The 27,622-nt window shown below is 36.4% G+C and overlaps 1 protein-coding gene and 2 non-coding genes across 3 annotated transcripts in view; 2 read left to right on the top strand and 1 right to left on the bottom strand.

Annotated features, from left to right (window-relative positions):
• LOC106927976 (protocadherin-15-like) overlaps window positions 1-27,622 on the top strand; it is a 134,790-nt gene that overhangs the window by 93,986 nt on the left and 13,182 nt on the right. Inside the window, exons 23-26 of the mRNA XM_088001069.1 lie at window positions 10,947-11,056; window positions 11,271-11,411; window positions 21,733-21,860; window positions 27,262-27,492. Coding sequence (XP_087857195.1) covers window positions 10,947-11,056; window positions 11,271-11,411; window positions 21,733-21,860; window positions 27,262-27,492 — 610 coding nt within the window. The remainder of the gene's footprint in view (window positions 1-10,946; window positions 11,057-11,270; window positions 11,412-21,732; window positions 21,861-27,261; window positions 27,493-27,622) is intronic.
• Window positions 9,000-9,073, bottom strand: trnai-aau (transfer RNA isoleucine (anticodon AAU)). The gene has a single exon. It is a non-coding gene; the product is annotated as a tRNA-Ile (tRNA).
• On the top strand, window positions 17,513-17,585 carry trnav-cac (transfer RNA valine (anticodon CAC)). The gene has a single exon. It is a non-coding gene; the product is annotated as a tRNA-Val (tRNA).

Here is a 27,622-nt window from a genome sequence, read left to right as displayed (position 1 = left end):
ATGTAATGCTAGTAAAAGAGGGGAAGAGGGGAAAGGAAAGAACTGCAATATAGAAGTTTGAGGGGGGAAAAGAAGTGGCATCACTGTCAGGATAGAGCATTTCAAAAAACACATTAAAGTTGACAGGCAGATAGGCAGACGCACACGCACGCAGACAGATCAACATACTGCATGATAAGTCTTTAAAATGGCAGATGAGCTGACAGGCTGACAGATTGAAGTAGATTAAGCAAACAAGCAGGCAAGCAGGTGAAATTTTGAATAGAGAACTGCGCTGATGCAGATGGACAGGAAGGTTTACAAAAACTGAAATTGACAGGCAGAGGTAGACTGACACTCCAAACATGACAGACACCGCCCGGAGTCAGTGCTGAGGCAGGCATCTGTGCAGTCACACATGAAGACATCTTTCGTAAGTTTTGTCTCCCTGTTTGTCGGCTCTCGGTTGGCTCAGGACTTCCTCTTTTTCAAACAATGTGGAGCAACCTCGAGAACGGAATACAACTCCGGTGGAAATACAAAATGACATTGGGCAAAACTGCTGCAGGTGAACAACACTCTCGCGCTACCAGATCAAACAACTTGCATGCATCTAAAATATATTAGGCCTCCAATATGAATGCCTGAAAGCTTGCAGAATAGCGAGTGTGGCATGAATGCATAAATCTCCACTCCTGCAGCTTTTTGTGACCTTAAACCAAACTTGGTGAAAAGGAAGGCGTCAGAAGGGTGATTCATACTTCTCCGTCTTTTTCTTTTGAATAGGTGGTTGTTGAGCTTGCCTCCGTTTTTTTTTTTTTTTTCTTCCCACTGGCCTGTGACAGACGCACTGACATATTTCTTGCCTTTGTTCCTAAAATGATCAAACTAACAGATCAAAGGAAACTCTGAATGGGCTTCTTAAAAATGCGTAAGGTTCTTCTAATGACAGATTCCTTCATGACGCGACTAGACTGCATATCTTCACTACATTAAAGGGTCAGTGTCAAGTTTTGTGTTCTGTCTTGGACTTAACATGTCGCAGTGACTGAAGTTTAGTTGCAGTGAAGAGCAAAGCATGTAAAATATTTAGAAATATTTGAAGTTTGCACAGAAACAAAGCTTAGTAAGTAGATAAATTATTCATTGGATCTAATAATAAAATGTGTTGTTTGCTTCAATATAACTTGCATGTAATGTGACAATAATCACATTTTCTAAATACCCAAAAAACTCAATTTTAGGATTCCGGTAATTTAACCATCTTTTTTTTTTTTTTTTTACTTAATGAAAATATAACTAGACCCACTCTGAAAGTTGGGTAAACTCTCTTCCTTCTACTTATTTCCTGGAACATTGCATTAAAAATGCATGTATTGTAAATTTAATGAATACTTCATTATGAAAGCTGTGAATTTAAACCCAAAGGGTCTAGCGTATGCACCGATATAAACATAGTGCTGTTTGATTATACCAGTTACATTGAGTAGACAGAATTCAGTGCTTGTGATCAGCAACGTTTTTTAAAATTTAAACACTGAATTTGATGCTTTCAGGAAAGTGATCATTAAAAAAAACAACAGCACACAATAAACAACGATGCAACCAATCCACACAGTCTACTGGAGTATTCTTTATTGCATGTATGTGGTTTAAAGTCACCAAAACATGTTTTTGCTGTGTGTTCATTAATCACATGCCTGTTAAATTTGTTAAATCTGTTGCACACTCCTCTTGACCCACAAAGAGAAACATATTTAATTAGAAAGAAGGGAGAAAAATCAAGATGGAGGCATTCCACCAAACCTCTGTCCAGATCTTTTTCTTCTGCTTGTGCACGAGAATCTAAACATTGACTTTTGGTGTGACTCCCCTGTCAACTGCAACAACTGTTTAAACCATCCATTCAAAAGAGACTCAATAAGGAAAGGCACGCAGACACGGCATGCAGCTTGTTCAGTTAGTTGCTTTTAAATTAGATGCCTTTTCCTTCTTGAAGGTGTCGATGAGGAGCTGCTCGAAGAAAACTTAATTGACTACTGAGTCATGAGTTCACAGCTAATACAGCCTTGTTGTTAAATTACTTCCAAATGAGCCCCACCTTCTGCTCATTACCTCCTTCAAAGGATTGTTACCAGGAGAAGATCCTCCGTCTTTTTTGTCCCGTCGCTGATGCTCTAAAATATTTCAAAGCAAAGAAGAACGGAAGTCAGTAATGAGAAATTGTAGCAAGACTGAGAGCAGACAAGAACAAAAGACTTAACAATAGCAAAATGATCACACTTTAATGCATTTCCAGATCTTTCGTCTCCTAAGCATGAAAGGAAAATAAATAAAGATACTCTGTAATAATTCATACAGAAGCAAAGGAAGGTAAATAATTTAGTATGCTTGGAACAAAAAAAGAATAAAAATGATGATTTATGTTCTAAAAACAACTCACTCTTTTTAAATGTATAGTAGAAGCAAAGAGAATAACAGTTGTGGATATGAGAGTTAGTCATTAATTTTCCTGTATGTCTAAGTTTAAAGGAATGTCAAAGAAAAATCTGAATTAAAAAAATAAATATATGCTGCTTCAACACCAAAATAAATATGTGTCCTGTTATGCAGTTCAGCCTATAATGTAACTGTGATCTTTTCTTTCTTTCATCCTAAAACAAATATCTTTCACTAAACTCATTAGTGTCACATAAATAAAGCATCAAAGGAAATATGAAAATATTATTATTGCTACTAACAGAGACTCCAGGTAGACGTATACCTTCTGATTTCAGACCTTTGGTTAACAGTTACAGCAGTACTATGCAGAGAAAGTTAGGAAGATCAGACATAAAAAAATCCTACATTAAAAGTAAAATCAGTTTGGGGGATAAAAAGAAAATTAAGAAAGTAAACAAGTGCATTTTAATGAATTAGCATAAGATCAGACGCTCCTTTTTTTGGATTTTGAAATGCTTCTGGCGATTTAGTGGCATCTTGACAGGCAGCTTAAGATGCCACACTTGCTCCTCTACAGAACTGCAGCACCTCAGAGAAAGGTAATTTATTTCACTAATTCAATTCTGAATGTAAAACTCGTTATATAAATTCATTACACACAGAGTGATATATTTCAAGTGGTGTTTCATTTTATTTTTTTGATGATACCGACATTCTGCTAATGAAGGATGCTCTCAAGCAGCTGGGATTCTGCACCTCCCCACTCTTTCTACGGACTCTGGATGCTTAAATTTATAAATAAAAAAGCAAACTTAGCTTTCATTGGAACAAGATTTTGTAGCTTTGAGCAACAGAACAAAAAAGTTATTTTTCTATTTTGACCAGTAGTAGGAAAAGATAATTTTGAAACATTGATTCTACGTTCAGAACATTCTGAATCTCCCACAAATACTTGAATGGACTTTGCTTCACAGTCATATCATTTTCTTCCACATTTTTACATAACATTAAGATCTTTAGTGATAACCTTTTATGGCTTTTATGGTGTGAGAGACCTTTCTACTGGACAACTGTATCAGGAAGGAGGATTAATATAAAAAGAAGTTAGGGTAGGTGTTGTGATTTGTCACAGTTAGATGTTTCAGATTATTAAACATATTTTAATATCAGACAAAGATGAAATGAGGAAATTCAACACTGTATTCAGGGAAAATATCCTCCAAACCATCCTGACTGTAAAAAAACCAAAAAAACAATTTGTTTCCTAAAGCTCATAACAAGTTGTGTCACCTTTGGTGGCAACAACTTCTCTGCCATAGTTAAAAATGAATCTTTTATGTCGCTGTGGAGGAGCTGGATCTCAATCGGGCTTGAGTCCAAACTTTGACTATATCACACCAAAGCCTTTACTGTCTTTTTTTTCTGAGAAATTAAGAAATGCAGTTAATAGTGTGTAAATGTTCTGCTGCATATCCCCAATGTGCTTGAATTTAAATTCCTTCAGGATTTTATGATGGAAAGCAGAATTTGGAGTTCCTTTAAAAACAGCAAGTTGTCCAAGTTCTGAGATATCTGAATTTCCCCAGAGCATCACACTACTTGTGTTTGATTTAATGAAACATTTAGGTTTGTCATAAAAGATCTGAATTTATCACCAAGTAGCAAAAATGTTTTCCTGTACCTGTGTGCGATTTTTGGTGTTTGTAAGCTCAAGTGGCTGCACCACAGCACTCTGAAGTGCACAGTTTACAGTCCAGCTTAACATGTAGCAATGGCATGCAACTAAGTCAACTGCATAAAAAAATTCAGGTGATTCAAAAAATAGTTTTCAACTCATTTTGATCTCTAATTGATCCGTATTTCCTCAAATATGAATCCTGATGTGGATTTAAGGCTGGTAGACTGTTGAATGGACAGAGTTTCATGGATTTGGCCCGTAAGGGATAAAAATTGTAGGAAGTGAAGAAGAAGTTGCAAAAGAACATTTTTCTGCAATGTTCTTCATTGCAGAAGAACATTGCATTGTTCTTCTGCAATGATATTCAGAAGAACAAAAAAATCTGAAAATCCCTTTGTCGTGTCAAGAATTCTCCAGCTGCACTCGTGCTACACCTAAAGTTCTTACTTTTCACTAAAGAAAACCATTATATCTCTCTAACCTCTCTCAGAATTGTTGTCGCATATGTATTGAACCATAAAACTTTAAATTACAGACAGAAAGGAAGCGAGTCAAACAGCCTGAGACAATCTTTAAAGGTTGTTATTGCAGAGAGCTGAGACCACTGGCTCAGCAGACTCCTAATGGAAATCCTGCGGTCAATTAGCAAACGTCTAGAAAAGAGAAGAGGCTACAGATAAAGTGACAGATGAGGTAGCAGCGAGAGAGCGCAACAAATTATTTCTTAAAGCTGTAGTTTCGATAGCTGGATCTTTTGTTTTCCTCTTCTCACGAGATATATAACAACGCTGTATGAAGTGGTTATATGTACCATTTAACAGATAGTATTGTTGCCCAACTTTAAGCTTTGATGTAAATAAATCTTTGGAGTAACCCCTTGTAGTTCTAAATTTTATTCAATTGGTTTTTAATATGTCAGATCAACAAATCAATGCAAACAAATAATACATGGCTCTCATGTTTTATAGAAATATTACAAAAAGTGAGGAATATATTTATTTTTATCCCCTTATAGTTAATACTTCACCCCGCCTCTCGTCCGGAACGTTAGCCTTCCTTCTTTATATGTTAATTGCTAAAACATTTCTATATTTTGTCCTTCTTTATAGGACATTTATAGATTTGTCTTATATGTACATGCTATATAAAAGATTATTGGCAGAGGAAAAACATACAATGAAGTTGTAAGGTTAGCCTGAGCTCACCATAGGCAAAAATAATGCCTCTTTACTGACTAAAGAAACTCCTGAATAGTCTGTTTCTCTCATATAGCTCAATTTGGAAGGTGATTTTGCAGGAGAGTACATCTACTTAGAAACGGCTTTTGTCTGAAGACGGTTTTTTGATTGTGAACAACCCTTTTTGGAACTTTTATGCAATGTGGCTCAATCGATTCAATCTCTCCGAAGAGTAGAGAAAAAGCCACTTTGCACCTTTGACACAGAGACCATCATTATTGCTCTTTTCCTCAGGAACAAGGCTGTTTCTGGGCTGAAAGGTAGAAATGGAGCTCTTTCTCTGCAGCCCAGCGAACATCCATCCATGGTAGTGATCTGTCTGTGTGAAAGCAGGCAGGAACAGTGACTTCAAGCAGGACCGATCAACAGTCTGAGTGTGAATTGGATAAATATTTTAGTGGGTTTTGCACCATTTATCATTCAGTTCATAATGTTTTCAATTTCGCAGCCAATTTTTCTTGCTTCACACTGATTCCTTTGTTCACTTTCTAACCATTTTTGTATATTTTGTTTTCAGTCATCATTAGGCATTGAAATAGTTTTGTATTGTTAGCGTTTTCAAAAGATAGAGATATTACAATATGTAAACTACAAAACGGATTATTATATGTACTGAATGAACACTATGAAGTTCTAAATGTATATTGCCAGTAAAATAACAAGACAAAACCTTCTTATCTTTTTATAACATTGTTCACTGGGGTAGAAAAATGAACCACGCCTCTCTCTTCTACTCTACTTCCTATTGAACTTTGTCGCATTTAAACAAGACAAATACTGGGGATAAAACCTGTTATAGTATAAAAGGACAAGACAGATATTACCAAAGTGTTTGGCTTTTCTGGTTGACTGTCGGCCATGTCTTCAGTATATGGAGTGATGCACTGTACAAGAAAACAACTTTTAAACAGCTGTATGGACCAGTACTTATGATAGGATCACTTTTTCTAGTTTAACGTAAAATTGCCAATCATGACAAAGCATTTTCTTCAACCTGCATATCGCCATCTCTCTATTGTGCAAAAATACACCTCACACTCCTGGTAGAGGTCATTTTAAGGTGGAAACCAAGAAATAATCCATTCAAAATGATGGAAGCCGGATTCTCAGCAGAAAAAAAAAAAAATGATTGAGACAAATAAATGCCAGCGGCAATGAGGGACAGACCCTCAAACACAGACTGCCACAACTGATCACTGTTCTCATTATTGTGTTCCCCTTTTCACTTCAGGAAGTCTATGAGAAGAGTTCTGTTAGGCTATCCATGACTTATATTTAGTGAGTGCGTTCATTTGACAGCTAACTTCCCCGTGAATGGATAAAAGTTACTGCAGTGCCTCGAAAACCACAGCAGCACAAGTTTTACCATGTTTCATTATGGGTGTTCCAGGTGTACGGTAAAATGTGATGCGGTTATAACAATCAGTCTCACAGTTTGTCTGAAAGAATTTTATCTCGCGGTCAAAAAATACATTTGAAGCAGGATTTATTTTTGAAGCTTTTTCTTCAAAAAAAAAAGCTTAGTGATCTCTATTGCAGACTTAACGTAAACAGATGCATTTCTCACTGTCGCCAGGAAGGTGTGATATACACTGAAGGGGTTACACTTCAATTAAAATGAAAAGATTAAATATTAACAAAACGACACAAAGTGGTAATTAATGTCATTTTCTGTGCAGACAAATCCAAACCTATAAGCCTGATAAACTATTTAGCAATTTATAAGGTGATATCTGATGTGCTCATGTGCACTGCATTAGCCCAACTCAGAAGACTGATAGAGAGTGGGGGAATGTGATTGAATAATCAACTGTGTTCGACTTTTGATGTGTACTATACTGTGTGATTTGTTGTGACTTTGTTGTGAATTGAATCCAGTGTGTTTGGGTGTTCTGTCAGTTTATGGATGTACAGGCATTCTGTCAAGTTGCTCTTTCAGCCTTATCTGGTCACCTCTTTGGAGAGGATAGAACTGGAGGATATTAAAGGTAGCCGAGGTCTGCTAAGATGTCAATTGAAATCTGGAGCTGAGGGAAATAAAAACAGGAAGGTGCAGAGAAGGAAATGCAGAAGGCGATAGGTAGAAGTGGAAAATTGAGGTTTCTATGGAGAAGACATGAAGAAAGTCAAGGTTGTGTGTACTTTGAAACAAGAAGTTCAACAGAGAATTATACCAGCAAAGGGAGATTTTGACAACAGCACTGAAAAGCCTATATTACTTCATAGGTTTTCATTTGTGCCGCTGCTGCACCAACTAAATTGAATAAACTGAGCTCCAAACTTTTTGGTTTTGAGTGAATTATGCAAATGTCTAAAATTACACAGTCATTTACATGTGAAATGAGTTTAGGCAGCTTTGCATCCATCTGTACTTCTATAAGTATGTGACTGCAAATGAGAGTAATTTTTATGATATTTCTTTCCTGAGTAATAGCTTCTGCTTTACTTTTTAATATAGTACTTGTCATTGCATGTGGGAAAGGCTCAGTTTTGCACACCAGGGTACAATGCACTATTAAATCTCTGGTTAATAGATTTATTTTTTGGAAGCAATATAGATGCATTAGTTTTTTTAATTATTTGCATCAGAGAAATCTGATCTTTTCAGATGAAATACGATACTTTTGTTTAAGAAGTTTTAAGATGTTACTAATCTCAGCAGCCGCTGCTACTGTTTGAGAAGAAAACTGGAGCAATTATGTGACAATAAATACCAAACATATTTTTAGATAACATCTTTCAAGCCTTAGCACTCAGTATTTCATGACAATTACATATTAAAAACCACACGTCAAATCAGGTACTTGAATCTACAGTCTACTGGGATGTTTACAAAAACCAATAAAATATTTATTTTTCTGTCAAACCTAAATTTAAAGTTCCTCCACAGAAACATATCTAAGTAAAACTAGTAAAATGCTGGCTTTTGGTCTTGGTTCATTATCTCAACATTTTTAGTAGCCCATCTGGCAACTACTTGTAAAAGTTTCTGGAGGCGAGCCTAAGGATGCATTCACATCAGTCCTATTTGGTCCGCTTTCATCAAATTCAACCCTGGTGCAATTCGAATGCACATGTGAATCCCAAGCAGACTGGAGACTGCTCCAAAAGCAGGAAACAGATGATGACAGAAGGCATTCTGGGTAAATGCAACTGAAACAAACAAGCAAGTCTGGCGCCAGGAGGAGAAATGGGTCTTATACCAAAGACAAAAGAGAAATCCTAAATCTGTCAGATGATGAGGTTTGAAGTAGTAATGGTTGTAATAAACACTCTGCTCTGCTGAGAAAATAGCAACAGAGTTCATAATGTTGTGCTGTGAAACTTTTTATATGCTGTTGAGGTTTTGACAAATAACTGAAGAGCAGCTCTTTGCAATCTGATTTAGAGGAAGTTTTTTTGTTTTGTTTTGTTTTTCAAAAGACATTTTGACCTAGAACATTCATAAAAGACCAAATATAAATAATTAAAATATTGAATAACATTCTAATTTGAATTTCATGCCACAAAAAACTGACATCTACATCAGTAAATGCTCAAATAAACCGAGTGACCTTATGGTTCAATGGTTGTGTCATTTGTACAATCTATGCTTGTGTGTATGTTGCCCTACACACCACATTCCTTCATGTGTTGATTTTATTAAGACTTTAGATTTGAATTGGCCAGTATGGGGATTGAACCCATGACCTTGGCGTTATTAGCACCACACTCTGACCAGCTGAGCTAACCGGCCACACACACTGTTCAGTTTCCATGGATTTAAGAAATACCTACTTGATCTTAACAGAAAATTTAAGAAAAGCGCCCCCATAAATTACATAAAAACATGACCAAACACCAAACATAGCTACATTGTGCATAGACAGACAGACAGATAGATATATGCACAATGCTGCCAGGAAAATGTAGTCTTCTCATAACTGCCGCTGGAGTTTTCCCGGCACGCAAAATGATTGTCTTGCGTGGTCTCGTGTGATTTCCCATGATCTTCTGTGATCTTGCTAGTCATCTTCAGCACAAGATCAGTCTGACTAAAAAGAGTCATGTTATCTCAAACTGATAAAATTTCATCAAAGTTGTTGAATTTCTTGTTTATCCAACATGATTTTATCACGTTTTCGTTTGAAACCTGAAATCATTGTGTTAAAAGTACATGATATTCTTTTGTTAATGTATTAACCCCCTAAGTTCATTTTTTTGAGTGAATAGACTTCTGTTTCATATTTATTTACACAAGTAGAGCAGGTGGCTCACTCAGCAATTGGCTTGGCCGGAAGTGAACAAACACACTCAACACACACTCCCTGTGACTCTCCAACAACATAATTTATCACTTGGTGATGACTTGATGGCCTGGCCAGTTGGTTGCCCCTGCTGTAACGCTTAGCCAGCTGTGACGCTTGGCCTAATGACTGGAGTGGGCTTTCTTAATGGAACAAAAACCTGCTGGAAATTCGAGGTTTGGCAGGTTCAAAAAGAAAATCTGTCAAAAATGCAAGCAAAGAAAACTGCCCACCGTCTGCACAGGGAGGCGGATTGATCCAACAAAGCACTTTTGTTGTTTTATTGAACAAAGTGAGCTTTGTTATAAAAATGAAGCATATGCTTAAATCAATAGTTTAGGAAAAAAAAAAGACTTTCCTGGGGTTGTATATCTTGACCCAGGAAAGTCATGAAATGATACCATGGCCGGTGTTGTTACTGCACAGTCAGTCATCATAGGTGTAAAATTAAAATTGTTGTACTTATGCAGTTCAGCAGCCAGCATGACTGGCTGATCTGTGTATGTGTCTCCTGTTGATGGGTCTGCAACTCAACACATTATACTGGCAAACGTTATTTGACACTGTAGAAAGATAATGCCTGTCTTCCAGAGTCTTCTCCATAAAGGATGAATTTGTGGCATTCAGAACTAATAGTTGTTTCATAAACGGATTTTCCCTCCTGAGCTTTGGATCCTGCTGCTCCTCCAGTTAGACTGGCCTTCTTGACTGCATCTCAGATTGATGATTCGTTTGCTTAGGTTACAGTTGTTCCAAGCTCTTTCCATGTTAAGATGCTTAATTCATCAGATATTCTCTCGTAATCTGAACTTGTTTTAAACTTGACAGTGTTAATTAGGATATAATATACTGTCCAACTCTGGCTTTGAGAATTAGCCATAAATTGCTACTTCAAGATTTTTTTGAAAACTAACTTATGGACCTTTTAACTTCTGTACTTATTTTTGAGTGGCATCAGGGATGTGTAAGTTTGTGTAATAGCTGTTTTTAAAGGGTAATTACTGAGGACCAAGCTCTCCGTTTATCTCAGAATACTTTTAAAGATTGACGTCCTGCCCTATTGCCATCCAGTTTTTAATCTGTGAACACAGCGTGTGTTTCATATTTCGTGATGAACTCACTGCCAGTTCTGCCAAGAAAAAAAAAAAAAAAAAATATATATATATATATATATATATATATATTGGATATTTCATATTTAATTCACAGCCTTTTCTACCTTGCCAGATCTCAGTTACGCCTTGAGGAAAAGTAGGCCAACAGTCGACACACGAATATTTAGTTTTCCAATCTATTAATATTGATTGACTGATCTTTTTTCAGATTTCCACCAGTGAGTGAGGAGGCTGCTGTTGGAACCCCGGTGGGAATCATCATGGCAGCAGCTGTCAATCAAACTATCGTGTACTCCATCGTTGAAGGCAATGAGGGAGGTGAGTGCATTCAGAGTTTTCCTATCAGGGCCTCACCGCCGCTCCGTCTTTTGGCATTAAAGCTTCTTCCTGGTCAAACATCTCTTACAGCTCAGACCGCCCTGCACAACTTCCTCTGCACTGTGCGCTACAAGACTCCTCACTCATTCCCTCTGTGCAATAGCACTTTTTTAATACCTTGTTTTAAAACTTTTTGTTGCTCTGTTCTCCCCAGGTGTGTTTTCGTTAAACAAAACAACTGGTGAGATTTCCACAGCCAAGCCCCTTGACTATGAAACCAACTCCAGCTATGTTCTGAAGGTGGAAGCAGACTCCATGAGGGTGGTCTCATCAAATCTCCGAGCTCCGTCAAAGTGTAAGTGGAACTGCAGGTTGAAGTGCTGCACACTTGTAATCGTGAATTAAACGATATATATATATATATACATATATATATATATATATATATATATATATATATATATATATATATATAGTCTTTGTATTTTGTGTCAGAGATTTTAGCAAGCTTTTATGACAAGCATATGGAGAGATACCCAAGACATAAGACTCAAATCAGCCAGATTAAAAAGCAACACTATACCAAATACAAAGAAAATGTATTTAGAATTTGAACATTTTAAAAATGAAATGCAAAAAAAAAAAAAAAAAAAAGTATATTCTCATATCTAATACACCAGAAAAAAACATATTAAGATCAAATGTAAAACATTAACAGATTAGATCTGTCACTCTGTCAATAAGGTCAGTGACTGGTGGGGTTTAGGTAACACAGAGCAGGAGTGTATGCCAGATTATGACTCTCAAAATGGTCTGTAAAAGAATAATAAAAAAAAAACTTTTCCCCTAATCCATAGTCTTATTACTGTTTTTTTTTTGTTTTCTTTTCTGATGACAAGAAGTCTCATGTGTGACAAGTCTGACTTCTATCCAATTATTTATCCAGTAAATCAACCTGTATGCAATAGAGAATAATCATAGAGCCAGATTCACATCCAATTAAATACAGTCTGACTGAGACCTTCTGTCAATGCAGAACTGTTGATCATGTGTTATCAGTTTCGCCTAAGAAAGGTCATTGACTTTATAACTTTCCTTTCTCGGCAAGTATTTGGCAACGTCTTTTATAGATGAGCTGCTTGTTGGTTTTTATGGGTTTTTTTCTGTAAAGCTTGTCTTCTCCTCCTGCTGCGAACTTTGTGTCATGGCATTTGACACAAAGCATTTTAGTTTTAACTTGTAAAGATGTCTGAAGCAACCCAAAGCTCTGTGTGGATTGTTGGGCTGTTTGGACATTGATGATTGTATCTGCTAAGGCTTTACTTTCTTCTGTTCGGCTCAACATCAAACTTGTTGTGGTCTCACATACCCCTTAATTTGCATTTAAAAGAAAAAGAAAAAAAAACACGTCCTTTCATTTATAAGTAGAGCTGAAGTAAAAATGGATCTAATTAGTCTAAATTCTTTCTCCTCTCTTTTTTTCTACTGGTCTCCTCTTTTATGTCCTTTTTCTCTTTCTTTTTTTTTTTTTTTACTTCTTTTCACTTCATATCTGTGTTCTTCTTAATTGAAGCTCAGCTCCGGAGCCTTTGCTTATCTTCTTTAATTATGGTGTTTACCACATGCTGCTCTCATTTCATTAAAGCGATTTGAATTCAAGAATTCTGCTGGGATTAAAGCAGCAAATCATTGTGTCATTTGCAGATCTCCAGTTCTTTCCCGCACACATCAAACAAACAAAAAATCAATCGGACTCCAAGTTAATACAGTTTTCTTCTTCACATGAAGGTTTCAGCGTTGCATCTGGAGGATGTTGCAGATTTGTGTGCTTGTTTCTCTTCATTTTAGTGTTTGTGTTGTGATTTTTTTTTTTTGAATTGCCCATTTCAAAATGGATTTTTGATTTTATTCTTTCTTTTTTTTAGTTGCTGTTTGGGTGGATTAAAAGGCAAAATTTCTGAGTTCCAAAGCAAGTAATCTCAAGTTTCATCACTGATTCATTAGCTAATGTTTTTTTTCTTGAAACGAATTTGGAAGAACCACAATTACATGTAAATAATTTTGTGGTTAATAAATAATGTTTTCCTTGTATAAAAATCCTCTAACATATTGATTGAGGCAATAATTTACGAAGTTTGGTGCAGAGAAATAATAACATCTGAAGGATTGACAGAATTCAGTATGAGTAAAGCATTTTTCTCAGATGTCTATGGCATCACATACCTGCCAAAAACCCTGAGGAGCGTATTAAACAATCACAGTAGCGCATATATCAATCAAGAGAGCACACAGCTCTGATTGCGGCCACACTTATTCAGAAGCCCATGAACCCAGAATGCCAAGCGGTAAAACAGGCTCCTGCTACCCAGCTGTACACTCTTGCCAGAAAATTGCGCTCTCTCTCTTTGTGTTTAGTGGGCATATTTGTCAGTTGGGAGCGGTGACTCTTATAAGTAATCTGATTAGCTGGATTTTCAGCTGAAAGTCCTGTGACAGCCTGCACAGAACTTGGTCTACTAGGAGAAGCAGAAGAAAATGCAGAGGATGAATAAAAAGGTAAGGAAAAGAAAAATACTTGCTTTTCCTTACCGTCTTCATCATCAGAATCATCATCATCATCCTCCACCTCTTCTTCTTCTTTGGTTTGAATTTACATCATGCCATCCACTCTTCTCCTGTTAGGTCCCTTACTGACATCAATAATGTGACTACTTAATTCTTAATTAGTTTTTGGCGGGAATGTGATGCCATACACAACTCATCACCATGGCATTAATATGTTTACACCTCTTTGTGTTTCTTACAGCAACCTTGCTAATTGTGAAAATTCATGGTAAACCTTGAAAGACTTTAGATTTGAACAAGCTTTTAAAGTTGAGTTTTGAACTGAAAACTGAATTGGAAAGTACTTGAGAATTAATGAATTAATATTTCACCAACAGGTCTTTTCAATGCAGACTAAGAGAACATACAGAAGGATCTTATATTATTGGATAATGTATTGACTCCTTCATTCGAACATGGTTTTAGTGTTGAGGAAGTGTGAAAAGCGTTAGGTTTCTAATGGATCTTCTGTTACTAATTACTGAAATGTTAATCCTTTCATGTTCCTTGAAGATCTTCTTGCATAAAAGCACAACGTTTAATGTGTTTTCTTGAAATTTTAAGTAATAGATCTACACAGCAAAGTGTATAACTGTAAATTGAAATGAAATGTATTTGGAAAATAAAACATTTTCTCTCTGAAATTGTAGCTACACGTCTTTTGGGGTGTGTTATCTAGTGACTGGAGTTTTTGCCGATTCTATTGTAGAAAATTACACAACCTCTTTCAGATTGGATGTAGGGTGTCTGTAAACCTCAATGCTTAAATCCGACCACAGATTTGTAATCTACTTTGTATCTGTACTTGGGCAATTCTAGCACGTGAACGTGCTTTGATCTTAAACATTTGACCGTAGTAGCTTCGACTTTGCTCACTCTTACTGGGACTACCTGAGGAAAGCTCACACATTCATGATACCACTGCTCCTCAAAATAGAGATGGTGTGTTCAGTTTTTTTTTTTTTCACCACACATCTACATGCACCCCAAGAAAGTTTAATTTAAGTTTTGTGTTACTAGAGCAACTTCATCCACACAATTTGTGAACTGCAAATGTAACATCTTAGGGATTCCTTTCAACAATGACTTTCTTCTTGCTACTCTTCAAAACTGCCCAGACTTTTAAAGTGCCTGACTAATAGCCGTCTTGTCGACAGATTGCCACACTTGAACTGTGAATCTGCACAGCTCCTTCAGAGTTACATTGGCCTCCTGGCTGCTTCTCTGATTTATGCTGTCCTTATTTAGCAGTCAGTTAAGTTTTGCAGCCACGTCTTGGTGGGTGTGCAGTTGTACCATACTGCTTCTGTTTTCAGATGTTGGCGGGAAAAAAAGCTTCTTCTTGACTAATTAGGTGAAAGCATTCCGTTTCATGGGATTTCTGCATGTGTCTACCGGAATAAAAGCAGTTTTGTGCCACACCGTTCAGAATTTTGCATCCCTTTTTCTTAGTTGTGTTGTATCTTGAGAGGGAAATGGCTGGGGCATAACGACTGCACTATGACCATGAAATTTAACTTTGTAAAAACTTGTTACTCTTAGATACAATATCTTCACCAGCTTGGATGAAGATAAATACTGCAATAGCTCGAAAAAGGTCAAATATCCACTCTGTGGGCTGCACTGCCAACCGGCAAATCAGACACTAAGTATGTCAATGACATCTGATGAATCCTACACTAACACCGTCCTGAAGAGCTTTAAATTTGACTTATGTGTTCATTTCTTTTGGGCAAACTTTTCATTTGGACAAATCAGTTTACAATAAATGTATTTTTTTAACCACATACTTTTTTACCAAGTACTTGTATACATTTACCAAGTGTACAAGGACTTTTCTTGTGCAAAAATTCTTGTAGACTTGAAATGAGACAAAACTAATTTAAAAGTAGCATCCCAGAAAGACATATTAGTTTTATATATTATTTTTAAATGATTTCATCTATATTATTATATTTATGTATACATTATTTTATACTATATTTTCATATTAGTTTCATATATTCTTGAATATAGATATAAAAAAATGCAGATCTTTTCACTTACAATGGGAAAAATGTCTTGTTACAAACAAAAAAAAACATCTGTCAATGAAACTGGTGCTTTATAATAAAAAAAAAACTACATTCAATAATTACTAAGTTAAAATAAACTGCTAAACATGTGTCAAACTCAAGGCCCGCGGGCCACATGTGGCCCGCCATGTCATTTTATGTGGCCCGCCCCAGCATTTTATAGGCCAATGATTGACTTAAAATAGGTTCTGAGCACGAATTGACTACACACTACATCTCCCACAATGCATTCCGATTGTTACCAGCCAACATTACGGCTTCTCGCCACTAGAGAGCAGCAGAGTCACCTCAAGCTGCTTATTGATTTTCCAGCGAATAAAACTGAGACATCAACAAGCTAACATCAAAATGTCCAAGAAAAGAAAAATCGATTTACAAGTAAGACTGTGAATGAAGACGTGTGTTTTTTTAACCATTATTTAATGATTCAAAAATATATTTAATTGTAAAGTGTTGATTTTATTTTTGAACTATTTTTATTTGAAAGTATTGATTTTGTTTTTGAACCATTTTTTATTTTGAAGTGTTGATTTTATTTTGAAGCCTTATTTATTTTGAAGTGTTGATTGTCTGAAAGACCTTAGACATGAATTGCCCCATAAGTGGTTTGAACAATGACCTTCACAGTCTACAGTGGTTGAGCAGTGGACTGCGCATGTTAAAGTCTAGTTAACTTTTGCATCGTCATTTATTTCCTCAAGATAAACTACCGGCTCCTCAAATGGATTAACACAACGTTGCATTCTCTTCAGTTTTTTCTGGTCTGTAATAGAGACTTGAATTTAACGCGCCATTTCAACCAAAGGTTTTTTTAGCCATTTAGCCAAGTCTCTGCTAATGACATCTTCAATACATTTTTTGATCCCAGGCTTAGTTTATGGACTGAACAGATAGAAACAGTTATCATTATACATTGTGAATTGTTGATTTTATTTTTGAACCATTTTTTAATTATTCAAAAATATATTTTTTAATATTAAAGTGTTGATTTCATTTGTAAGTATTGATTTTGTTTTTGAACCATTTTTTAATTGTAAAGTGTTGATTTTAGTTTTGAACCTTATTTATTTTAGTGTTGATTTTATTTTTGAAACCTTATTTATTGTAGAGTGTTGATTTTATTTTTGAAACCTTATTTATTGTAGAGTATTGATTTTATTTTTGAACCCTTATTTATTGTAGAGTGTTGATTTTATTTTTGAAACCTTATTTATTGTGGAGTGTTGATTTTATTTTTGAACCCTTGTTTATTTTGAAGTATTGATTGTCTGAAAGACCTTAGACATGAATTGACCCCTACCGGGGTTTGAACCGATGACCTCAGCGTTACCAGCACCGTGCTCTAACCTGCTGAGCTAACTCACCTACCTTACAAACTGTTGAGTTTCCATGGATTTAAGAAGAACTTACATGATCTTACCACAATGAAGATTTGATAAAAGTGCTTATATTCTAATGTTTTTCAAAACAACATACATAATATTTTATTTCCCAGAGATTTTGTATTTTGAAGTGTTGATTGTATTTTTGGACCATTTTTAATTTTCAAGTGTTGATTGTATTTCAGAGATATTTTCTATTGTAATGTGTTAATTTTATTTTTGAACCATTTTTTATGTGTACGTCTTGATTTTATTTTTTAGCCATTTAGCCAAGTCTCTGTAGAACCATTTGTCTCTGCTAATGACATCTTCAATACAATTTTTTGATCCCAGGCTTTATGGACTGTAATGTGAAATTAGGCACAAGTATGAGTTTGACAGTTTGTAGAGCATGAGTTTCTGTAGTGTAGTGGTTATCACGTTTGCTTCACACGCTAAAGGTCTCTGGTTCGAAACCAGACAGAAACAGATTTATTATGTTGTATTCATCACAGGTGTTTACTAAAGGTCAACAAGGGTCTGTGGTGTCATGGTCTGTACTCTGAATCCAGGCATCTGATTGCAAATCTCAGCTGAAATTTTCATGTTGCATCTCACATCATCAACTTTGGAACCTCAAACTGAAACAAAGCAGAGACGTTCAGTTCCTGTAGTGTAGTGGTTATCAAGTTTGCTTTAGATGCAATAGGTCTCTGGTTCAAAACCAGACAAATGTTTTTTGTAGGTTATGCATCTCTTAGGGTGCAGTGAGATAACAAGAGCCTTCCTCTTTGGTGAAATATTTAGTCTCAGAGGCAACTGAAATCAATTAATTAAAAAAGATCCTTTCAGAATATCATCTCATTGTCTCTGAACTAAATGCGTCTTTCTAACCGGCGGGAGCTGACAGTGTGTTGAAGAGTTACGGACCAGACGCTTTGGAGCGACTGGTTAGGAAGCGCATTCAAAACCTTTGGTAGAAATGGCGCGTTAAATTCAAGTCTCCATTACAGACCAGAGAAAACTAAAGAGAATGCAACGTTGTGTTAATTTAAGTAAAGTCGCTTAATTTAATTTATTAAAAGTTTTGGGGTGGTTTTTGTCACTATGAGAGAAATGTAGATACATTTATCTGCTTAATTTGTGATGGGATCTGGATTCACGGTGAATATTAACTAAACCGCATAAAATGCAACTAAATAGCCGATGTTAATATGATTGTAATTTCACGGGTAAACATAGTACATGACATATATTTTTTTTTATGTTGTTGGTCAAGATAAGGATAACAAAAAAAGTCTAGCGCGACCTGACACCAACTCACACACATCTTCATTAACAGTCTTACTTGTAAATCGATTTTTCTTTTCTTGGACGTTTTGATGTTAGCTTATTGATGTCTCAGTTTTATTCGCTGGGAAAATCAATAAGCAGCTTGAGGTGACTCTGCTGCTCTCTAGTGGCGAGAAGCCGTAATGTTGGCTGGTAACAATCGGAATGCATTATGGGAGATGTAGTTTGTAGTCAATTCGTGCTCAGAACCTATTTTAAGTCAATCATTGGCCTATAAAATGCTGGGGGGCCACATGTGGCCCACGGGCCTTGAGTTTGACACATGTGCATTACACCATAGAACTGCCAATTAGTAATTGAAGTAAAGTAGCTTCGATTTCAAGAAGCCTACATTGAAGTCGATTGGCAAATGAACCATCACCAAAGACGAAGGCTCTTGTTATCTCACTGCACCCTAAGAGATGCATAACCTACAAAAAAACATTTCTGTCTGGTTTTGAACCGGAGACCTATTGCATGTAAAGCAAACGTGATAACCACTACACTACAGGAACTCATACTCTTTCCTGTGTTCCTGGTAGATGATCCACATTTTGTTAGAGACTAATGTCAATGATGGGCATGGAACAATGTCAAATACTTATACCACAGATCCTCTCAGAGAGCACAGTAACTTGGTGAACAAACTGTCAAACTTATAATTGTGCCTAATTTCACATTACAGTCCATAAACTAAGCCTGGGATCAAAAACTTGTATTGAAGATGTCATTAGCAGAGACAAATGGTTCTACAGAGACTTGGCTAAATGGCTAAAACATAAAATCAAGACGTACAAATAAAAAATGGTTCAAAAATAAAATTAACACATTAAAATAGAAAATATCTCTGAAATACAATCAACACTTGAAAATTAAAAATGGTTCAAAAATACAATCAACACTTCAAAATACAAAATCTCTGGGAAATAAAATATTATGTATGTTGTTTTGAAAAACATTAGAATATAAGCACTTTTATCAAATCTTCATTGTGGTAAGATCATGTAAGTTCTTCTTATATCCATGGAAACTCAACAATTTGTAAGGTAGGTGAGTTAGCTCAGCAGGTTAGAGCACCGTGCTGGTAATGCTGAGGTCATCAGTTCAAAACCCCGGTAGGGGGCAATTCATGTCTAAGGTCTTTCAGACAATCAATACTTCAAAATAAACAAGGGTTCAAAAATAAAATCAACACTCTACAATAAATAAGGTTTCAAAAATAAAATCAACACTATACAATAAATAAGGATTCAACACTTTACAATTAAAAAATGGTTCAAAATCAATACTTACAAATAAAATCAACACTTTACTATTAAATATATTTTTGAATAATTAAAAAATGGTTCAAAAATAAAATCAACAGTTCAAAATGTATAATGGTAACTGTTTCTATCTGTTCAGTCCATAAACTAAGCCTGGGATCAAAAAATGTATTGAAGATGTCATTAGCAGAGACTTGGCTAAATGGCTAAAAAACTTTTGGTTGAAATGGCGCGCTAAATTCAAGTCTCCATTACAGACCAGAGAAAACTGAAGAGAATGCAACGTTGTGTTAATCCATTTGTGGAGCCGGTAGTTTATCTTGAGGAAATAAATGACGATGCAAAAGTTAACTAGACTTTAACATGCGCAGTCCGCTGCTCAACCACTGCGGACTGTGAAGAATTAGAAACCGCTGGAAGTAACTCATCCAGCGGATTTAACAAATGGAGACTTCTGAGTTCACGTTACCCAGGACAGCGGCTCTCTGGAGGAGCTGCAGACGTAACATCTGTCCTTTTGAGAGAAGCGAAATCACGCAAAAAAAAAAAAATTCTGGTAAAAGCGCACACCGGACCGCGCAGGGTAAAACACTCAGAGTTCAGTTTGTCTGTTTGGATCAGACAGATCCAACTGACTGATGAATTAGCGCAGAATTTTCTGCAGATGGGAACCAGGAGGAAGTGCGTTCAGACCCCAGCGGGTGAAGTGATGCTAATTTAAGTGAAGTCCCTTAATTTAATTTATTAAAAGTTATTGGGGCCCCAGTCAGTGGTTTTTTTCACTACGAGAAAAATGTAGATACATTTATCTGCTTAATTTGTGATGGGATCTGGATTCATGGTGAATATTAACTAAACTGCATAAAATGCGACTAAATAGCCGATGTTAATATGATTGTAATTTCACGGATAAAAATAGTACATGACCGATTTTTCTTATGTTGTCGGTCAAGATAAGGGATAACAAAAAAAGTCTAGCGCGACCTGCCGCCCTGACACCAACTCACACACATCTTCATTCACAGTCTTACTTGTAAATCGATTTTTCTTTTCTTGGACGTTTTGATGTTAGCTTGTCATGTCTCAGTTTTATTCACTGGGAAAATCAATAAGCAGCTTGAGGTGACTCTGCTGCTCTCTAGTGGCGAGAAGCCGTAATGTTGGCTGGTAACAATCGGAATGCATTATGGGAGATGTAGTTTGTAGTCAATTCGTGCTCAGAACCTATTTTAAGTCAATCATCGGCCTATAAAATGCTGGGGCGGGCGACATGTGGCCCGCGGGCCTTGAGTTTGACACATGTGGCGTAACGTCTATAATGTCTGTCCATGTGACTTGTTTTTATTATTTGTTACCTTTAAACACTGATTTAAATATTGTAATTTTTAAACTGAGCAGTAATTTTACATCCACGGAAACTCAAATGTAATATTTAAAACTTCAATAGATAAAATCAGTTATTTAACAATATGAGGTGTTTCATTTATTTTCAACATTGTATTTTTATACATTTATGCTAGGGGTGCCCAAATAGTTTTCCAGAGCTACCATCTGCAGCTTTAGATGCTTTCCTTCTCTGACACACCTGGACCATTGACTCATTATAAGCCTCTACAGAACTGAATGAGGGAAGTCAGCCTTTTGTCTGGGGTGTTTTAGCAGGGATGCACTCCTGATTTGTACCGTCAATGTGGCCCATTGAGGGTGGCCAATATGCTGAACTGGCCCTCGGTGAAATTGAGTTTGACACCCCTGATCTACTATATGTTGCATAGAAGTTACTTTTTTTACTTTTCAGTTAGTTTTGCGTCATTTCAAGATATTTCCTCTAGAAACGAGACAAAAATGCTTGGTACGATTTTATGTTTTCGCAGAGTGCTTGCTTGTCCTTCCAACGGACAAAGTTGCCATTTTTCCTGTTCAGATTTGGCCGAGTCTGAATTTGTACAGGAACTGAACCGGTAGTCAGTCAACTAGGTTGACTTTTTCTTAGATCCGGAGAATGTGTGTATCATATTTTGTTTGTTTGTGTGTTTCAGCTAACACAGCCCAGGTGGTGATTGATGTCCAGGATGAGAACGACCACCCACCGGTTTTCACCAGATCTCTTTACATTGGAGGAGTTGCAGAAGATGCCAAAACTTTCACCTCGGTCTTGCAAGTACAGGTGAATAAAAAAAGTCTAAAAGTGGTAATAATTTCTGTCTGCTTTCCGGGTCTTTTGCGTGTGTTTGAAGATTTTAGAAGCACAGTATGTAACAGGATTACCTGATAACATCAACATTTGGTTCTCTTTATCTACTGCTTGAAAAGCCTCCCTTTTGCCTATCTGCAAGGAATTTCATATCATAATGAACAGCTCGTGTGATCCAGTCTCATTAAAATACCTTTCAGCATCCAAAATAAATCACAAAGCCTGTTCCTTTCAAGTCCTATCTTTAAAAAATGTGCAATATGTTTTAATGAAGCTGGATTCCACAAAAGACTCAAACGAGTTCACTTACATAAAAGTCTAGCCTTTGATGTTTAATTATCTTTAAGATCATCCCTGCTTTATTAGACCTTACATGATGACTCTGACATAACAGCCTGAACCCAGATTAAATTAATAGTTTTGTGAGGAAGGGGAGTGTGCTAGCTCCTGTTGCAAACGCAAAAGATTTGTACCAAAGAGAAAAATAAAGCAAAAATACTACAGAAAATTGACTTTATATTCAATTTCACTCTTATTTGTTGAAGCATAATTTTGGACATGAATGTAGGAAACAAATGTAACAAAAGATCTCAGGGCAAGAATGCAAGTTTATGACGCAGCAGGGAAAATCGAGCTGTGTCGGAAACGTCCCTAAACATCCGTCACCAGCCCAAAATGATCCTAACGAAGGGAAATTTTTTACAGGATTTGTTTATTGCGGGTTATATTTCATTTTAAATTTTTTCCTCCAACTTATTTTGATTATTAAATTTGCTGCTTTCATAAACCAGCCATTGGCTGCAGAAAAAGAAATTACATCATTGCAATAGACTAGATATTATGAGACATGAGCAGAAAGGAACACAGTTTTACGATTTGGATGGAAGTCACTGAAAAAAAATGATTTCTCAGGAAGATGGACGTTGTTCTCAAAATAATATTACTGAATGAGTCTGGACTCTGTCCACCATGTATTATGACCATCATCCAAGAAGTTTTTAACAGTCTGCAAACTTGGATCTCTTGTGTCAAATTGTGCATGTGAGGAAGAGATTTTTGCATCACAAAGTTTTTTTTTTTTTTTTTAAATACAATTATGCCATGATCTTAAAAATGCAATTAAAGGATGGAAAGCCATAACAGTGTTTTTGGATTCCGGATTATTTCAGCAGGAGATTGAGAAATGACACATGGGCCACCATAGAAAACTACTTTAGTGGAAATTAAATACATTAATGACAAAGCGTCAGACATCATTTTTGGATGTCCAGTTGTCTAGAATAGTGGTGATCACGTCTGACAATTTTGCAGTTAACCTTCTCTCTGTGGGGACAAGAAAACACTTCATACCAACTTTGTGTACATTATGCATACTCATGTCTTCTTGTGGGAAACATGGGGAAGGATGACTAGTCTGACCATGAACCCTCATGAGGATTCAGTCATCACTCATCTACTGATATCCTTCGTATGTAGTTTTCAAACTGCTGCTCCTGATGGCAGCCTTATCACACCTCACAGTCGCTGCTCTGTTTTCCATTACATTCCACAGCAATGCATGACCACCTCGGTCATTAAAACTGCAAAATCAATCTGAGTTCTCAATCTTTTCGTGAAGTTTTTCAGGTTTCCTTTTTTTTCATTATCCGTGCAAACGTCATCAGAGCAGACTGTCATGCCTTTCTGCCGTTCATGTTTAAGTGTCCCTTCAGCTGCCTCTCTGTCCTCTCAGAAATCCTTCCAAGATGCTTTTGGAGCTTATCCTATAAAACCAGTAAAAACATAACGGCTCTGGAGCGGCACGTCTGCATGTCTTCTTGTCGTTCTTCAATCATACAGTTTTACATAAATGTTGTCTGAAACTCCTTTGCTTCAAAGCAGAGGAAAGTGTTAAGAGTTGGTTTTATTGTTTAGATTCTAGTAGCAGCATTCCTACAAAACTAAAGTTGCTGTAGGTCTAAAACCATCATTGATCACCAGTTGAAGCGGTCCTGTCAAAAATGCTTTTGTATAGCATTTAGATGCTCACAGAACATTGATTTATTTTGTTTCTTGCACTTCTGGTTTCTAGAGAAACTGGCCAAGATGAGAAGGGTTTTCAGACTATTCTCGAGTCTCTATTTTGTGCCTCCTCTCTTTTGTCCTCCCTCCTGCTGTCAGGGAACAAGTAATCCATTTTAGCACACTGATGGCTTCATTTTTTAAGTTCACCTGGACTAGAGGAAACTGGAGAGATATGGCTTGATGGAGGAGCTGTGATTGAGAAGACACACTTTAATCCTTTTGATTTATTGTATATATCCCATTTTTAAAGCTATGCTGTTTGTTATGTTATGAAAGACAATTGGCAAACGTTTCGAAAGTAAAAATAGGAGCTTAAATCATAACTGCTCATCTTGCAGTACTAAATGAAACAGAATAGCGTATCTAAACAAACAGGCTGATGATGCAGCTGCATGAGTTTAAAAAAACAAGCATGTTTAGTGCGGAGATGATTCATTTTTTATTACCTTATTTTTGTTTTCTATCCCCTTTGTGTTTCCTTATAACCATCCACTTTTGAGGATTAAGACAGTGAGAGGAGGCAGGAGATGAACTACGGATTTAGAAACAGAGGAAAGAGAAAGGCTTAAAGCTTCCCCGGGTTCCAGACAGGTTTTAAATTTTTTTGTGGAGCAGACACAACAAAGACTGAATGTTGCCAAGTACAGCACTTTTAGGACTCCCATCTCACACATTAGCGCTGTAATTAAAATTGATGCAGCAGTTTCATCAAAACTTGTGTCCAGTTTTGTTTCCAGTTAGGAAACAAAACTTATTAGTACTGATGTACTAATAAGTACATCAGTACTTATTAGTACTGATACCGATGTACTAATAAGTACATCAGTATCACTTGCACTTATTAGTATCACCTATTATTTACTGTCTAATTCTCTAAAGTGTCAGCTTTAGAGTTGTAAAAGCGTAATGTTGGGGTGTTTTTTGTCAGGTGGATTTTATACTAAATAATCTAAAGTTGGATGACTCAAAGTAGTTTGTTTTCTTTGATCTGTCAGAAGCTTAATGTAAAGACATTTTTCTTAGTTTCCCTAAAAGATGATGAGCTAGTATCCATAATCAGAGCAGAAGCATGCAGCAACTACACTGATTCCAATACTTGACGGGTGCAAAGAGGAACAAGTCGGAACAAGAGGAACACAAATCCAAAAACGATTTCCTCCCCGTGTTACAAACGCACGACATGGCAGCGCTGCTGTGGCCAATAGCTGCCTCCACCATGGAGGCTGGACAGCTGTGTTCCAGTTTGTTGGGATACATATCTAAAAAGTCATTAATGAATCCACATGAAAATTTTACCAGAAGTTGAGCGCGGCCCGGCTGAGAGGCAATTAAGTTTTCATGTTGATCTGGATTTGGAGCTATGAAATTTTCATTCTGACCTGGCAGAGGGAACGCTGTGTCTGGCCGGCTCTTGTTTACCTTTTTGGGATAATTGGCACCGGCCAATTATCCCAGCTTCCATGGTTGATTATTTTCCAAAGCTGGTAAACACATCGGCAGAGCAGCGTTGTTTGTGAGGCTTGTCTGTAAAAATAAGGGAATTTAACTTTACTTTACACGTTTTTAAGTGAAAGTCGGTATGTTTTGGATTGCAGAACATAACTTAACTGGAAAGGTGATCATTATCATGCCGTCATTTACACATTTTGTCTTTTTCAACTGTGATCAGACATGTAAATAAAAATAGTTGTACTATGTTCAGCATAAACAAATATACAAAATGTTTAAGAGAAATAAATATATATAAAAAAACTGTAAAGTGTATTAATATGTACCATCACACATTTGGGGGTTATAACTGTATGATTACTTCAAAAATACCAGTTAGGGATTTTTTGTTATTATTATTATTGCTACTTAAAGGATACACTTTTCAGCTGTTTTCATTAAACACACTTCTTGTTTTTCTATGTCCTTTCCTTCACAGTTATTTTTAACAGGGATTTTATAAAAGGAGTATGACAGCAAAAGTTGTTTTAGCACAAAAATTGTTAAACAGTTTTTGTTCTTTGTTTTTTTTTAAAGCAGGGATACATAAAATCCAGAGTTTTTTCTTTGGAAAATAAATGATTCTGGTACATAAATGGTCCTATCTGACAGCATCTCACAGGGAGCAGAAAGAATCAACCCCACTGTCAATTATTTTGAATGTTATCAACCAGTTTTATTGCCATGAAACTGAAATGAAACCTCTTGGACTGAAACTCACAGAGAAGAGACTATTAAGGTTGTGGGGGGGGAGACAAAAGAAACACCCTTATGCCATTTTTGCCATTCCACTTTCTGCCACTGGCTGCACATTGATTGACTTCATGGATGAGAGGACGCCCCAGGTACAAGGAAGGCAGCACACGAATGCCGGACTAATTTTTAAAAGCTCATGCATTGTTACACTTTATGTTTATTCAGTCAGGGCAAGCAAAAACAGAACGGATGGCCTGCAGCCATTAAAACGTGACAGAGGCTCCAGTCTGCCTCAGGGTTGCCTCGCAGTCTTGGAAGAACTAAATTTTTAAAAAGAATTTAATCAAAAGATTAGCAAGATTTCTAAAATGTATGTTTTACCTTGTGTCAAAACGGTTATTTCTAAGGCACAAGAGAGCTTCATAATAATTCAATATGGCATACTGTAAAGCTACAGCATAGAATAGTGTAGTACAGAAGATATTCTAAATTTCCTTAGCGCCGGTCTGTGTTGGAGTGTTTTACATTGACTTTAGGTTTAAATAGCGTAATTTCTCTTGTCCCTTATCATAAGAAAATAATATATATATATATATATATATATATATATATATATATATATATATATATATATATATATATATATATATATATATATATATATATATATATATATATATATATATATATGCATATATATTTCTATCATTGCATTACCTCTGATGTGCTGGGTGTGTGAGAGCTTTGCATGCAATATGCATTTCTGTGGTGTAACACCTTGCTATAAATCATTGTCTGTCTGGGCAGGAGCTGATAGTTAGCCACAATGACAGAATAGATTAATGGATCTGCACACGGCTAGACGAATCAGCTTCCCCCCTGCCGCTTCTTCGTAGTAAAACAAGTGTAAGAGCAAGCTTCATTACATCCTGAAAACTTTCAGGAGATTATTTAAGGGCAAGGAAATGTTTTTGTTCTGAATTAGTTCATAACAACACAACATTATGAGGACTGCAGATAATGGACTAGATAATGTTTAGATAAACCTCTTGACTGTGCTGGTTATTGTATTTTGTAAATGATGACATTATATGCAATATTGCCAATGTTTTTGCTCGTTTTCCAGGCTGTGGACAAAGACACTGGGAACTACAGCGCCATGGTGTACAGGCTCATCATCCCCCCTCCCACAGGAAAAGAAACTAAAGACAGCAAAGATGGATTTGTCATTGAACCGTACACCGGTGTGGTGAAGACGGCAATCACGTATCGCAACATGAGGAGGTCATATTTCAAATTTGAGGTGGCTGCAACAGACAACTACGGTCAAGGACACAGCAGCAGAGCAGAGATAGTGGTGCGTGTGTGTTTTTATTCTTCAACCTTTTCAGCTGAGACGTGTTTAAAGTGTTCTGCACAAATTAACTAAACATGAATGGCAGAAATTAACTCAGATTATTGGAGACTTTTAACTGTTAGTGAATGAG

The sequence above is a fragment of the Poecilia mexicana genome, unplaced genomic scaffold, assembly GCF_051168715.1.
Source record: "Poecilia mexicana isolate PSO_F unplaced genomic scaffold, ASM5116871v1 scaffold_19, whole genome shotgun sequence".
NCBI classification, from domain to species: domain Eukaryota; kingdom Metazoa; phylum Chordata; class Actinopteri; order Cyprinodontiformes; family Poeciliidae; genus Poecilia; species Poecilia mexicana.
This window is presented reverse-complemented; position numbering and strand designations above follow the sequence as displayed.